General features: G+C 46.0%; 2 protein-coding genes across 7 annotated transcripts in view; one reads left to right on the top strand and one right to left on the bottom strand.

Annotated features, from left to right (window-relative positions):
* Positions 1 to 4,033: 4,033 nt before the first annotated feature.
* LOC125686463 (uncharacterized) overlaps positions 4,034 to 11,313 on the bottom strand; it is a 41,817-nt gene continuing 34,537 nt past the window's right edge. The window contains exon 2 of the mRNA XM_048930455.1: positions 4,034 to 4,078. The gene's annotated coding sequence lies outside the window, so the exon portion shown is untranslated. The remainder of the gene's footprint in view (positions 4,079 to 11,313) is intronic.
* LOC125686461 (mesoderm induction early response protein 3-like) overlaps positions 9,751 to 11,313 on the top strand; it is a 296,480-nt gene continuing 294,917 nt past the window's right edge. For 3 of the 6 annotated variants that reach the window (XR_007373804.1, XM_048930448.1, XM_048930447.1), the window contains exons 1-2: positions 9,751 to 9,831; positions 10,582 to 10,606. Coding sequence is in view for 2 of the 6 variants with exons in the window: in XM_048930448.1 (XP_048786405.1) it covers positions 9,823 to 9,831; positions 10,582 to 10,606 (34 nt within the window). In the remaining 4 variants the exon portion in view is untranslated. Of the gene's footprint in view, positions 9,916 to 10,523; positions 10,607 to 11,313 lie in introns of all 6 variants that reach the window. The other 3 variants (XM_048930452.1, XM_048930449.1, XM_048930450.1) reach the window with 3 other exon arrangements.

Raw genomic sequence — 11,313 nt, 5'->3', positions numbered from 1 at the left:
TAAATACTTGGGCCAAAGATCATGGCATCGAGTGGATTTATCATATCCCCTATCATGCACCAGCTTCTGGTAAAATTGAACGCTACAATGGGTTGTTAAAAACCGTGTTGAAAGCAATGGGTGGTGGAGCATTCAGGCATTGGGAGAAGCATTTAGCAGAAGCCACCTGGTTGGTCAATACTAGAGGATCGATCAATTGCGATGGTCCTGCTCAATCCAGCTCTCTACATACTGTAGAAAGAGATAAGGTCCCTGTAGTACATGTAAAGAACATGTTGGGAAAAGCAGTTTGGGTCTTTCCAGTTTCTGGAAAGGCCAAACCTCTTCGAAGAACTGCTTTGGCCCAGGGACCTAGGTCCACATGGTGGGTGATGCAGGAAAATTGGTATGTTGAGTATGTACCTCAAGGGAATTTGATGTTGGGGGAGTGCAGTCAGTAATACCATGTATATATATATATGTGTGCGTGTGTTTAATGCTTGTTAATTATTGCTTGTATATATTAAGCATGATGTAGAGATGAGGAATAAGGGGTGGAATGTCGTGGTTTTATGATTTTTGGTTATTGGTATTCCACATCATAACATCATGTAGTGCACTCGGAGTTAAAGAGTTAATACTCCAGTTGCAGGTACCTGAAGAGAAGAACTACATCTCCCAAAGGACTGTTCGCTGTTCTGTTACCATTTCCACTCAGAGGGAAAAGATAAAAAGTGTTCGTGGATAATGAGACGCCAGTTTGTTCCTTTTCAACTCTCTGGCTTGTCTCTGTTTGCTGGTACCATATCATTCCAGCTTGCTTAGAGTAAGGCCTTCGCAGACACTCTCTAATTTTATTAGATTTATTACCACCAATTCTAATTATAGTGTATTGGATTCCATTATAGTGTGTTATCTTTTTCAGGGTTCTGTGTAGTTTTTTTTTGTTTGTTTCTTTGTTTTTATTTTGGGTTTCAGTATTCCACATCAAAACATCATGTAGAGTATGGGGTATTAAAGTGTTAATGCCCCAATCCCTGTACATTACAGAAGTCACAGGATCTGGCCCATCCGGGTAGGGGGGGCGCTCTCTTGCTGCCTTGCAGTGGGTGCTGGAGGTGCTTTCCTAGCCGTTCCAAGCTTTTCAGATTTGACTCGGCCCTGGGAACTCTCTCTCTCTCATCTTGTCTGATTTATTAATCCCAATATTCAATTAAATTGTATATATTGTGTGATCTTGTATTCTGATATTATAGTAAAAAAAGTTTTCCTCCATAGATTGTTGCCGCTGTTCTTTTCCTCCCTTCCTTCTTTCCCATTTTTGTGGGACTAGGGTGGGGGGGGGAGGGCAGAGGCCTGTCGCCCCTGTCACGGACATAGATTGATCTGCTCAACTCCGTGACTGATTTTTGGCGCCCAACGTGGGGCTCGACTGCTTTTTAGCTTTTAGAACGAATCTCTTTTTCTCTCTGCTCTTAGAGAGCTTCGTTAAGGAGCATTATCAGTAGTTCAGGTTTCTGTGCTGGAAAACCTGACCTTGAAAGATTAGGCGTACTGCCAGTGTTCTGGGATATTTGTAAACTTTGAGCACTACTTAGTCTGGGTAGTGCCTTTTTTTCCTTTTTTTTCTTTTTTTCTTTTTTTTTTTCATTCCTCCTCTTGTTGGCTTCAATTCATTAACCCTCTTTTTTTTTAGCAAGCACTAACAGGGATTCTTTACTCCCCATTCATAAGTTAATTCGCCAACTAGAGAGACAGGGAGTGATCAGCAAAACTCACTCGCCTTTTAACAGCCCCATATGGCCAGTGCGTAAAGCCAGTGGAGAATGGAGGCTGACGGTGGACTACCATGGCCTGAATGAAGTCACACCCCCACTGAGTGCTGATGTGCCGGACATGTTAGAACTCCAGTATGAACTGGAGTCAAAAGCGGCCAAATGGTATGCCACCATTGACATTGCTAATGCCTTCTTTTCCATCCCTTTGGCCAAAGAATGTAAGCCACAGTTTGCTTTCACATGGAGGGGCGTTCAGTATACCTGGAACCGTTTGCCCCAGGGGTGGAAACACAGCCCGACCATTTGCCATGGGTTGATCCAAAATGTATTGGAACAGGGCAGTGCTCCTGAGCACCTGCAGTACATTGATGACATACTTGTGTGGGGCGATACAGCAGAAGAAGCCTTCACGAAAGGAGAGCAAATAATCCAAATTCTTCTGAGTGCTGGTTTTGCTATTAAGCGAAGCAGTGAAAGGACCTGCCCAGGAGATTCAGTTCCTAGGTATAAAGTGGCAAGATGGCCGTTGTCACATCCCGACAGATGTGATCGACAAAATCACTGCCATGTCTCCACCCACTAGCAAAAGAGAGACACAATCTTTTCTGGGTGCAGTGGGCTTTTGGAGAATGCATGTTCCAAACTACAGCCTCATTGTAAGCCTCCTTTATCATGTGACGCGAATGAGAAATGAGTTTACATGGGGCCCTGAGCAGCAGCAGGCTTTTGAACAGATTAAACAGGAAACAGCCCGTGCCGTGGCCCTAGGGCCAGTACGGAAGGGACAGGGTATAAAGAACATCCTCTATACCACTCCTGGAGAGAATGGTCCCACTTGGACTTTGTGGCAAAGAGCCTCAGGAGAGACCCGAGGCCGACCCCTGGGATTCTGGAGTCGGGCGTACAGAGGGTCTGAAGAGCGCTACACTCCAACTGAGAAGGAGATCTTAGCTGCATATGAGGGCGTTCGGGCTGCTTCCGAAGTAGTTGGTACTGACACACAGCTCCTTCTGGCACCTCGACTGCCAGTACTGAACTGGATGTTCAAGGGAAAGGTTCCCTCTACCCATCATGCTACTGATGCCACTTGGAGCAAGTGGATTGCACTGATTACACAACGAGCACGGATGGGGAACCTCAGCCGTCCAGGAATCCTAGAGGTCATCATGGAGGGGCCTGAAGGCAAAAAGTTTGGAACACCACCAGGAGAAGAAGTATCACATGCTAAAGAGGCCCCACCATACAATGAACTACCAGAAAAAGAAAAGAAATATGCCCTGTTCACAGATGGATCGCGTTGTACTGTGGGAAATCATCGCAGATGGAAATCTGCTGTGTGGAGCCCCACACGACAAGTTGCAGAGGCCACTGAAGGGAAAGGCGAACCAAGCCAATTTGCAGAGGTAAAGGCTGTCCAACTGGCCTTAGATGTTGCTGAGTGGGAGAGATGGCCAATGCTCTATCTTTACACTGACTCATGGATGGTAGCAAATGCCTTATGGGGGTGATTGCAGCAGTGGGAGCAAAATAATTGGCAAAGACCTATTTGGGCTGCTGAACTGTGGAAAGACATTGCTGCCTGAACAAAGAATATGGTTGTAAAGGTGCGCCATGTAGATGCTCATGTGCCCAAGAGTCGGGCTACTGAAGAACAGCAAAATAACCATCAGGTAGATCGAGCTGCCAGAATTGAGGTGCCTCAAATAGACCGGGACTGGCAGAACAAGGGTGAACTATTCCTAGCCAGGCATTCAATTTTACCAGAAGCTGGTGCATGGTAAGGAATATGATAAATCCACTCGATGCCACGATCTTTGGCCCAAGTATTTACAAGAGAATTTTTGAGTCCCATTATCTGACTCAGTTCTTTCCGGAGTGCCATGTCGCCACAGGACTTATTTCTTGAGATCTAATATGGTGTTCCGGGCGGTAGCACGGGGGTACTGCATATGTTTCAAGCCACCCAGTGGTGGCCTCCACCATAGTAAGCACATAATGCTTACCATTGCGAGATCGTGGCAAGGTGATATAATCAACCTGCCATGCCTCCCCATATTTGTACTTTTGCCATCGCCCTTCCTCCCAGAGAGGTTTCATCCTCTTGGCTTGTTTGATGATGGCACATGTTTCACAGTCATGAATAACCTGTGCAATGGCATCCATAGTTAAGTCCACCCCTCGGTCTCTAGCCCATTTGTATGTTGCATCTCTCCCTTGATGACCTGAGGTCTCATGGGCCCACCATGAGCCAGAAATAATTCACCCTTGTTCTTCCAGTCCAGGTCTATTTGAGCCACCTCAATTCTGGCAGCTCGGTCTACCTGATGGTTGTTTTGCTGTTCTTCAGTAGCCCGACTCTTGGGCACATGAGCATCTACATGGCGCACCTTTACAACCATATTCTTTGTTCGGGCAGCAATGTCTTTTCACAGTTCAGCAGCCCAAATAGGTTTACCCCTTCTTTGCCAGTTATGTTGCTCCCACTGCTGCAACCACCCCCATAAGGCATTTGCCACCATCCATGAGTCAGTGTAAAGATAAAGCATTGGCCACCTCTCCCGTTCAGCAACATCTAAGGCCAGTTGGACAGCCTTTACCTCTGCAAATTGACTTGATTCTCCTTTCCCTTCAGTGGCCTCTGCAACTTGTCGATCCTTCCCCACAGTACGACACAATCCATCTGTGAACAGGGAGCATTTCTTCTCATTCTCTGGTACTTCATTGCAAGGTGGGGCATCTTTAGCACGAGCTACCTCTTCTCCTGGTGGTGTTCCAAACTTTTTACCTTCAGGCCAGTCCATGATGACCTCTACGATTCCTGGATGGCTGATGTTCCCCATCCACTCTCGCTGTGTAATCAACGCAATCCACTTACTCGAAGTGACATCAGTAGCATGATGGGTAGAGGGAACCTCTCCCTTGAACATCCAGTTCAATACTGGCAGTCGAGGTGCCAGAAGGAGCTGTGTTTCAGTATCGATCACTTCAGAAGCAGCCCAAACCCCCTCATATGTGGCTAAGATCTCCTTCTTAGTTGGAGTGTAGCGCTCTTCAGACCCTCTGTACGCCCAACTCCAGAATGCCAGTGGTTGGCCTTGGGTCTCTCCTGAGGCTCTTTGCCACAAACTTCAAGTGGGACCTTTCTCTCAAGTAGCAGCGTAGAAAATGTTCTTTACATCTTGTCCCGTCTGTACTGGCCCCAGCGCCACAGCATGGGCTATCTCCTGCTTACTCTGCTCAAAAGCCTGATGCTGCTCAGGACCCCACTCAAAACTGTTCTTCACTGTGTCACCTGTTAAAGGGGACTTATCATGAGGCTTTTGTTTAAAACATGCATTCTCGAAATGCCCACTACACCCAGAAAATATTGTGTCTACTTCTTATAAGTGGGCAGAGACATAGCAGTGATTTTGTCGATCACATCTGTCGGGATGTGACGACGGCCATCTTGCCACTTTATACCTAGAAACTGAATTTCCTGGGCAGGTCCTTTCACTTTGCTTCGCTTAATAGCAAAACCAGCACTCAGAAGAATTTGGATCATTCTCTCTCCTTTTGTGAAGACTTCTTCTGCTGTGTTGCCCCACACAATGATGTCATCAATGTACTGCAGGTGCTCAGGAGCACTGCCCTGTTCCAATACAGTTTGGATCAACCCATGGCAAATGGTCGGGCTATGTTTCCACCCCTGGGGCAAACGGTTTGGATTGATTCTGTCCCTTCATGACTCGACGGCATCAGAGTGCACTGTGCACCAGTGTCCACCAGGGCCTTATATTTCAGTGGTTCTGATGTGCCAGGCCATTGAATCCACACAGTCCAATATACTCTATTATCCCTTTCCCCACCCGACTGAGGGCAGGGCCCCTCTATTCATTCCCTGTGGTAACTGGAGCAACTGCACTGGTGGTTGATCTGCCTTGTAATTCTTTCACCCGTGCTTGCAGTACAGCAGTAGGTTCACGGTGCCACTTCCCCATGTCTTCTCCATGGTCACGTAGGTAATACCATAAGACAATTCGCGGTGTATTATCCCTTACTTGAGCTGGAGAGCATTTGCCTCTAACAGCTGAGATTTTTGATGGTGCACGTGAGAAGGAAGTTTCATTGTCTTTAATTAGGTGGGCTCGCATAAATTTCATCATCTCCTTCATATCCTTCGCTAGACTCATTTGATTATTCTGATCTTCATCCAGCGTCTCTGATACTGCTACAGGCTTGTCACGGTTAATCAGTTGAGACACTTGCTCTGTCATTTTTGATATAGCAGCAACAGCAGCATGAATTGGGGACAGCAATTGTTCGTAGTTTTGGAGCGTAACAATTAATTCATAAACTAAGGGTGTTCTCTGTTGTTCCTGGTATCTGTCACACGCTGACGTTAGTGTAGCGGCATATTTGTCCGGCGCTGTTGTCACGATTTTCTGCCATATCTCAGGTGTCGTCCTCACCTTTTCAGGGTCGCAGTTTTGGTGTGGGTGGTTAGGAACAAAGTTAGGGTCATACAGCATTTCCACCATGACTATTTCCCTCAAATACTGGATACCCTTTTCAACTGTATCCCATTTTTTCATCGCAATCTTCCAGCCATTTTTGAAGGGATACTTTTCCTTCACGGCTATTAACACTCGTTCCCAGAGGGAGGCAGCCTCATCCGAACATCGACTAATTCCTCTATCAGTAGCTGGATCTCTGGCAATGGCACCCAGTTGGCGAGCTTCATTACCATCCAGAGACAAGCTATGGGCCCCACTGTCCCAACAGCGAACCAACCAGGAAACAAGACTTTCATTCGGGCGCCGTGTAAACTCCTTTCTTGAACCTTGGATTTCAGTCATCTTTAGAGGCCGGCGAGTAGTAATAGAGACTTCCTCTTCATCACTCTCTTCTGCACGTCTCTTAGTTTTCCCTTTTGCCTTTCGCGATGGTGGTGGTTCTGAGGAGGGCCCCTCGCCTGGATCTTCCTCCTCCTCCTCCTCTTCTTCTCTTTTTCGTTCAAGACGCGAATACACTCATTTCCATTTCTTCCCCTCCACAGGAGCAACCGGTATTGTTACTGGTGTCTCCTGTGATTGCTTAGATTTGACTTGGGGATTTTCCCCTTTGGCTTGAACCTCAGCTCGGAAACTCTCTCTCTCCAGAATGGTATTATATAGGGCATGGTAAGCACAAGCCAAACCCCAAGTTGTACCTCCTTAGATTTATGTAAGCCGCATAGTCCCTGACTCAAATACTGGCTTAGTTTCTCAGGATCCCACAGGTGTTCAAGAGTAAAATCCCATGACACTGCGGGTCCCCATGCTTCTAAGACCTTTCCTAAACCTCTCCATATTCACTGCCAGTCATCATTCTCTAGTTTTGGAGGAGACTCCTTATTATGAATGCGTTGGAGTACATTCAGGAAAATTAATGACACGCACACCAACATGAATATTAATTCAAGATTCGTAAAACGTTTGACAAACCGAGAAGAAAACCTGGAAACTGGTCTGAACATTGTGTTGTTTGTAAAATTAGCTATTCCATTTGGGATGTAGCTGTTTGTGAAATTAGCCATTCCTTCTGGGATTTAGTTGTTTGTGAAATTAGCCATTCCTTCTGGGATGTAAATGTCAAAATTCAAATTATACCACATTGCAAGTAGGTAAAACATAGGTGTCTCCATCAGTGCCCTTAAGTAGCTATATACGGATGCAATTCCAAAACACGTAAGTGTGAGATGGATTATTGGCCAGTAGGTTGTGAGTAACACCATTGCTTTAAATCCTTTACACAGTGCCCCCACGATAACGAGTGGGTTCATCGGTGGTGCCTGCTAAAAAGGGGTTAATGAATTGAAGCTAACAAGAGGAGGGAAAAAAAAAGAAAAAAAAAGGCACTACCCAGACTAAGTAGTGCTCAAAGTTTACAAATATCCCAGAATACTGGCAGTACGCCTAATCTTTCAAGGTCAGGTTTTCCAGCACAGAAACCTGAACTACTGATAATGCTCCTTAATGAAGCTCACTATGAGCAGAGGGAAAAAGAGATTCGTTCTAAAAGCTAAAAAGCAGTCGAGCCCCACGTTGGGCGCCAAAAATTTGTCACGGAGTTGACCAGATCAATCTATGTCCGTGACAGGGGCGACAGGCCTCTGCCCTCCCCCCCACCCCAGTCCCACAAAAATGGGAAGGAAGGAAGGGAGGAAAAGAGCAGCGGCAACAATCTACGGAGGAAAACTTATTTTACTATAATATCGGAATACAAAATAACACAATGTATATACAATTTAATTGAAATTGAGATGAATAAATCAGACAAGATGAGAGAGAGAGTTCCCAGGACCAATTCAAACCTGAAAAGCTTGGAACGGCTAGGAAAGCACCCTCCAGCACCCACTGCAAGGCAGCAAGGGAGCGCCCCCCCCCCACCCGGAAGGGCCAGATCCCGTGACTTCTGTAACGTACAGGGATAGGTACCTGGGATTGGGGCAGTGACACTTTAATGCCCCGTACACTACATGATGTTTTGATGTGGAATACTGAAACCCAGAAACAAAAAAAGAAAACAAAAAACAAAAAACAACAAAAAAAAAACATAGAACCATGACCAGTTTTGTTTGTACGTGTGTTTAATGCTTGTTAATTATTGTTTGCTTGTATATATATTAAGCATGATGTAGTCATGTGGAATAAGGAGTTGAATGTCATGGTTTTATCATTATTGATTATCAGTATTTGACATCATAACATCATGTAGTGTACTGGGTGTTAAAATGTTAATCCTTTTCTGTGGATCGTGGATAGTTCCAGGTACCTGGTTCTCAGAAGAGAAGAACTACATACTACTATTTGATTTATTAGCTCCAATTCTAATTATATTTTATTATACTGTATTTTAGTTATCTTGCATTTCCATATCTTGTTTAGTAAATTAGTTTGTTTCTCCTCAGATTGTTGCTGCTGGTTTTTTTTAAGGCCCATCTCCCTACTCTTTTCCTGTTTTTCCCTTTTTCACTTTACTGGGGCATGGGTCTGTGTGTCCCCCTGCCCCACTAGTCATGGATTCAGACTGAACCAGCCCATAAACTATTGACAATATCCCAGAATACTGTCAGTCCACCTGGACTTTATGGCCTTGTTTTCAGTACAGCACCTGCAGTACAGATAAGCTTTCTAATGAAGCTCTCTGACAGTAGAGAGATATTTGGTGTAAAAGTGCGTCTTTTCCCAGCCAAGGTGGCTTACACCCACATCCTCCACCAAAAATGTCAACAGTTTGCGGGCCATTTTGGCCCGGTCATGTGACTAATCTGGCAGGGGACCCACAGACCCATGCACCCGGAAAGAGGTTAGAGGGAAAAAGGGAAAGGGTAGGGTGATGAGCCTAAAAATAATACAACGGCAGTGATCTGAGGAGTAAAATTAATTTACTAAATATGATATCGGAATGTAAGATAACACTATAGAATACAATATAATTAAAATTGAGCCTAATAAATCAAATAAAATGAGAGTGTCCAAAAAACTGAAGGCCTTACTCCAATCCTGAAGGCAAGACAGCTAGGCAGAACACATGATGCAGAGATGAGCAGAAAGGAAAAAAAAAGGGGGATATGTTGTTATCTGCAAACAATTTCATCTTTCCCTCTGAAAGGAAAACAGAAACAAAATTTCTCTGGGGTATGTAGTTGTTCTCTTCTGAGAACTGAGTACCCGGAAAAATCGGCAGTCCACGGAACTGGAGCTTTAACTCTTTAACTCCCAGCGTTCTACATGATGTTATGATGTGGAATACCAATAACAAAAAATCATAAAACCAGGAAAGAGCCTCAGCTTTTAAGCCTATGCCGAGTACCCCCTCCACGCCGGGCAAATCCAGGACGTGCTAAGCATCCTCAGCAGCTGAGGTGCCGCCGGAGGTGGGGTCCCGGGATCACAGCGCCGCCGCCGCCATCGCCATCCACCCGTCCCGCCACCTTCTCTGGTTCCTCCCCGGCCGGCTCCGACTCGGCGACTGCCATTGGTTTAGCGGCCTCATCCGGGCACTCGTTGCTAGCTCTGTTGCTCAGCCTGGTTGTCCAAATATGGCGGAGGTGAGCGGGGAAATAGGGTTGGGTTGTCGGAGTTCGGACGGTTTCTTCTAGGGGCTCTGTCACCGCCTGGTTTTCCACGTCCACGTAAGGCACTTCTAGGGTGGGCTAGCGGGGCGAGGGACTAGCAGGGTGGCCGTTGGAGCCACTGGCTCCAGGTGCCTGCAGGACTAGGCCGCATGGCAAGCGCCGTGCAGCGCGGGCCTCGGGTTTGGAGGCTGCGGGTGGCTGACAGGCTGCGGTAGGGGACACGGCGGCTGTGCTGCGGTCCGAATTGGACCGGCTGCGCTGCTAGTGCAGTGCTATGGAGAAGTGCTTGGCGGGCGGGAGAATAAGCAAGCCTTGGGATGGGAGTGGAAAAGAGGCGGCGGCCAGTCGGTCTGTCTCTGTCGCTGCTTGCTGCTGCCATGTCCCGCTGGGAATGGAGGACGGAGGAACACTGGGTCAGTCCGATTGCAGCTCCTGGTTGGATTTTACTAAGGGAGGAGGAAAGCGGAGCGACAGAGTGGATGAGGGAAGGAGGAATAGGAGAGGGTAAATGGGATGGTGGGATGAACAGAGAGATGGGGACTAGGGGTAATGTTAGCAGCCTGTGTGGGGGGAGCAACAGAAAGAGAATGGTGGGAGAAGGAGGAAGCTCTGGTCACAGAGAGGAGGGGATGTAAAATCGTGAACCCTACATGCTGTGGGGTGAGGTGCCTTGTTCCAGACTACAAGAACTTCACACTTCACCTGGCTCTACTTTCCCTGCAGGCATCCTTTGGGAGTTCGAGTCCAGGTTTGTCATTGCCGGCTCTTGCCTGGCACCCTACCTGCATGCTACCCTCTCTCCTATTCCTTTACACAGCTGTATCTTCTTGCTTTGTAGTTTTTCTAATGTGTCACGGTCACCTAATGTGTCACCTGCATGTGCTGTGGAGTTCTTTCCATAGCTCCAGTCCCAATTAATAACTGGCTACTTGGAGCACAAAATGAAAGCCAAGTTTTGAAGTGCTTTTAAATCAGGAGAGAGGGACTTGCTTGATGCTGATAACTACGGTCTTGTATGAATTTTTTAATTCTTGGTAATATCAGAAAGCATTTTAAATCACAACGATATAAAACCATTAAGGCTTGAAGCTTTGTTAAGGTTCATTGGAATACTTCACACAAGTGAGCATGTTTAACATCAATAGAGCTACTTATGGACAAGTATTTGAGGAGTGCATTCACTTCTGTGTTACTGCTTTCTGTATTAACTGTTCGTTTTAACTGCTCTTACTAAATTCAATGAGCTCATATTACTTGAATATGTTTTTAAATTGGATATCGAGTGCCACTGAATGTATCTTTTTGTATGAGAGTTGCGTAGACCTTCCACTTCAGTTATTCAAAATGAATTAGAACAACAATTAGAAGCAATGATATATATACACATGCTAGATCAGGACAGCTCACAGTTCTTGAAAAGCTGTGGGATCAGGATGTAATAGCCAACAGCAGAAA

The sequence above is a fragment of the Lagopus muta genome, chromosome W, assembly GCF_023343835.1.
Source record: "Lagopus muta isolate bLagMut1 chromosome W, bLagMut1 primary, whole genome shotgun sequence".
Lineage (NCBI taxonomy): Eukaryota > Metazoa > Chordata > Aves > Galliformes > Phasianidae > Lagopus > Lagopus muta.
This window is presented reverse-complemented; position numbering and strand designations above follow the sequence as displayed.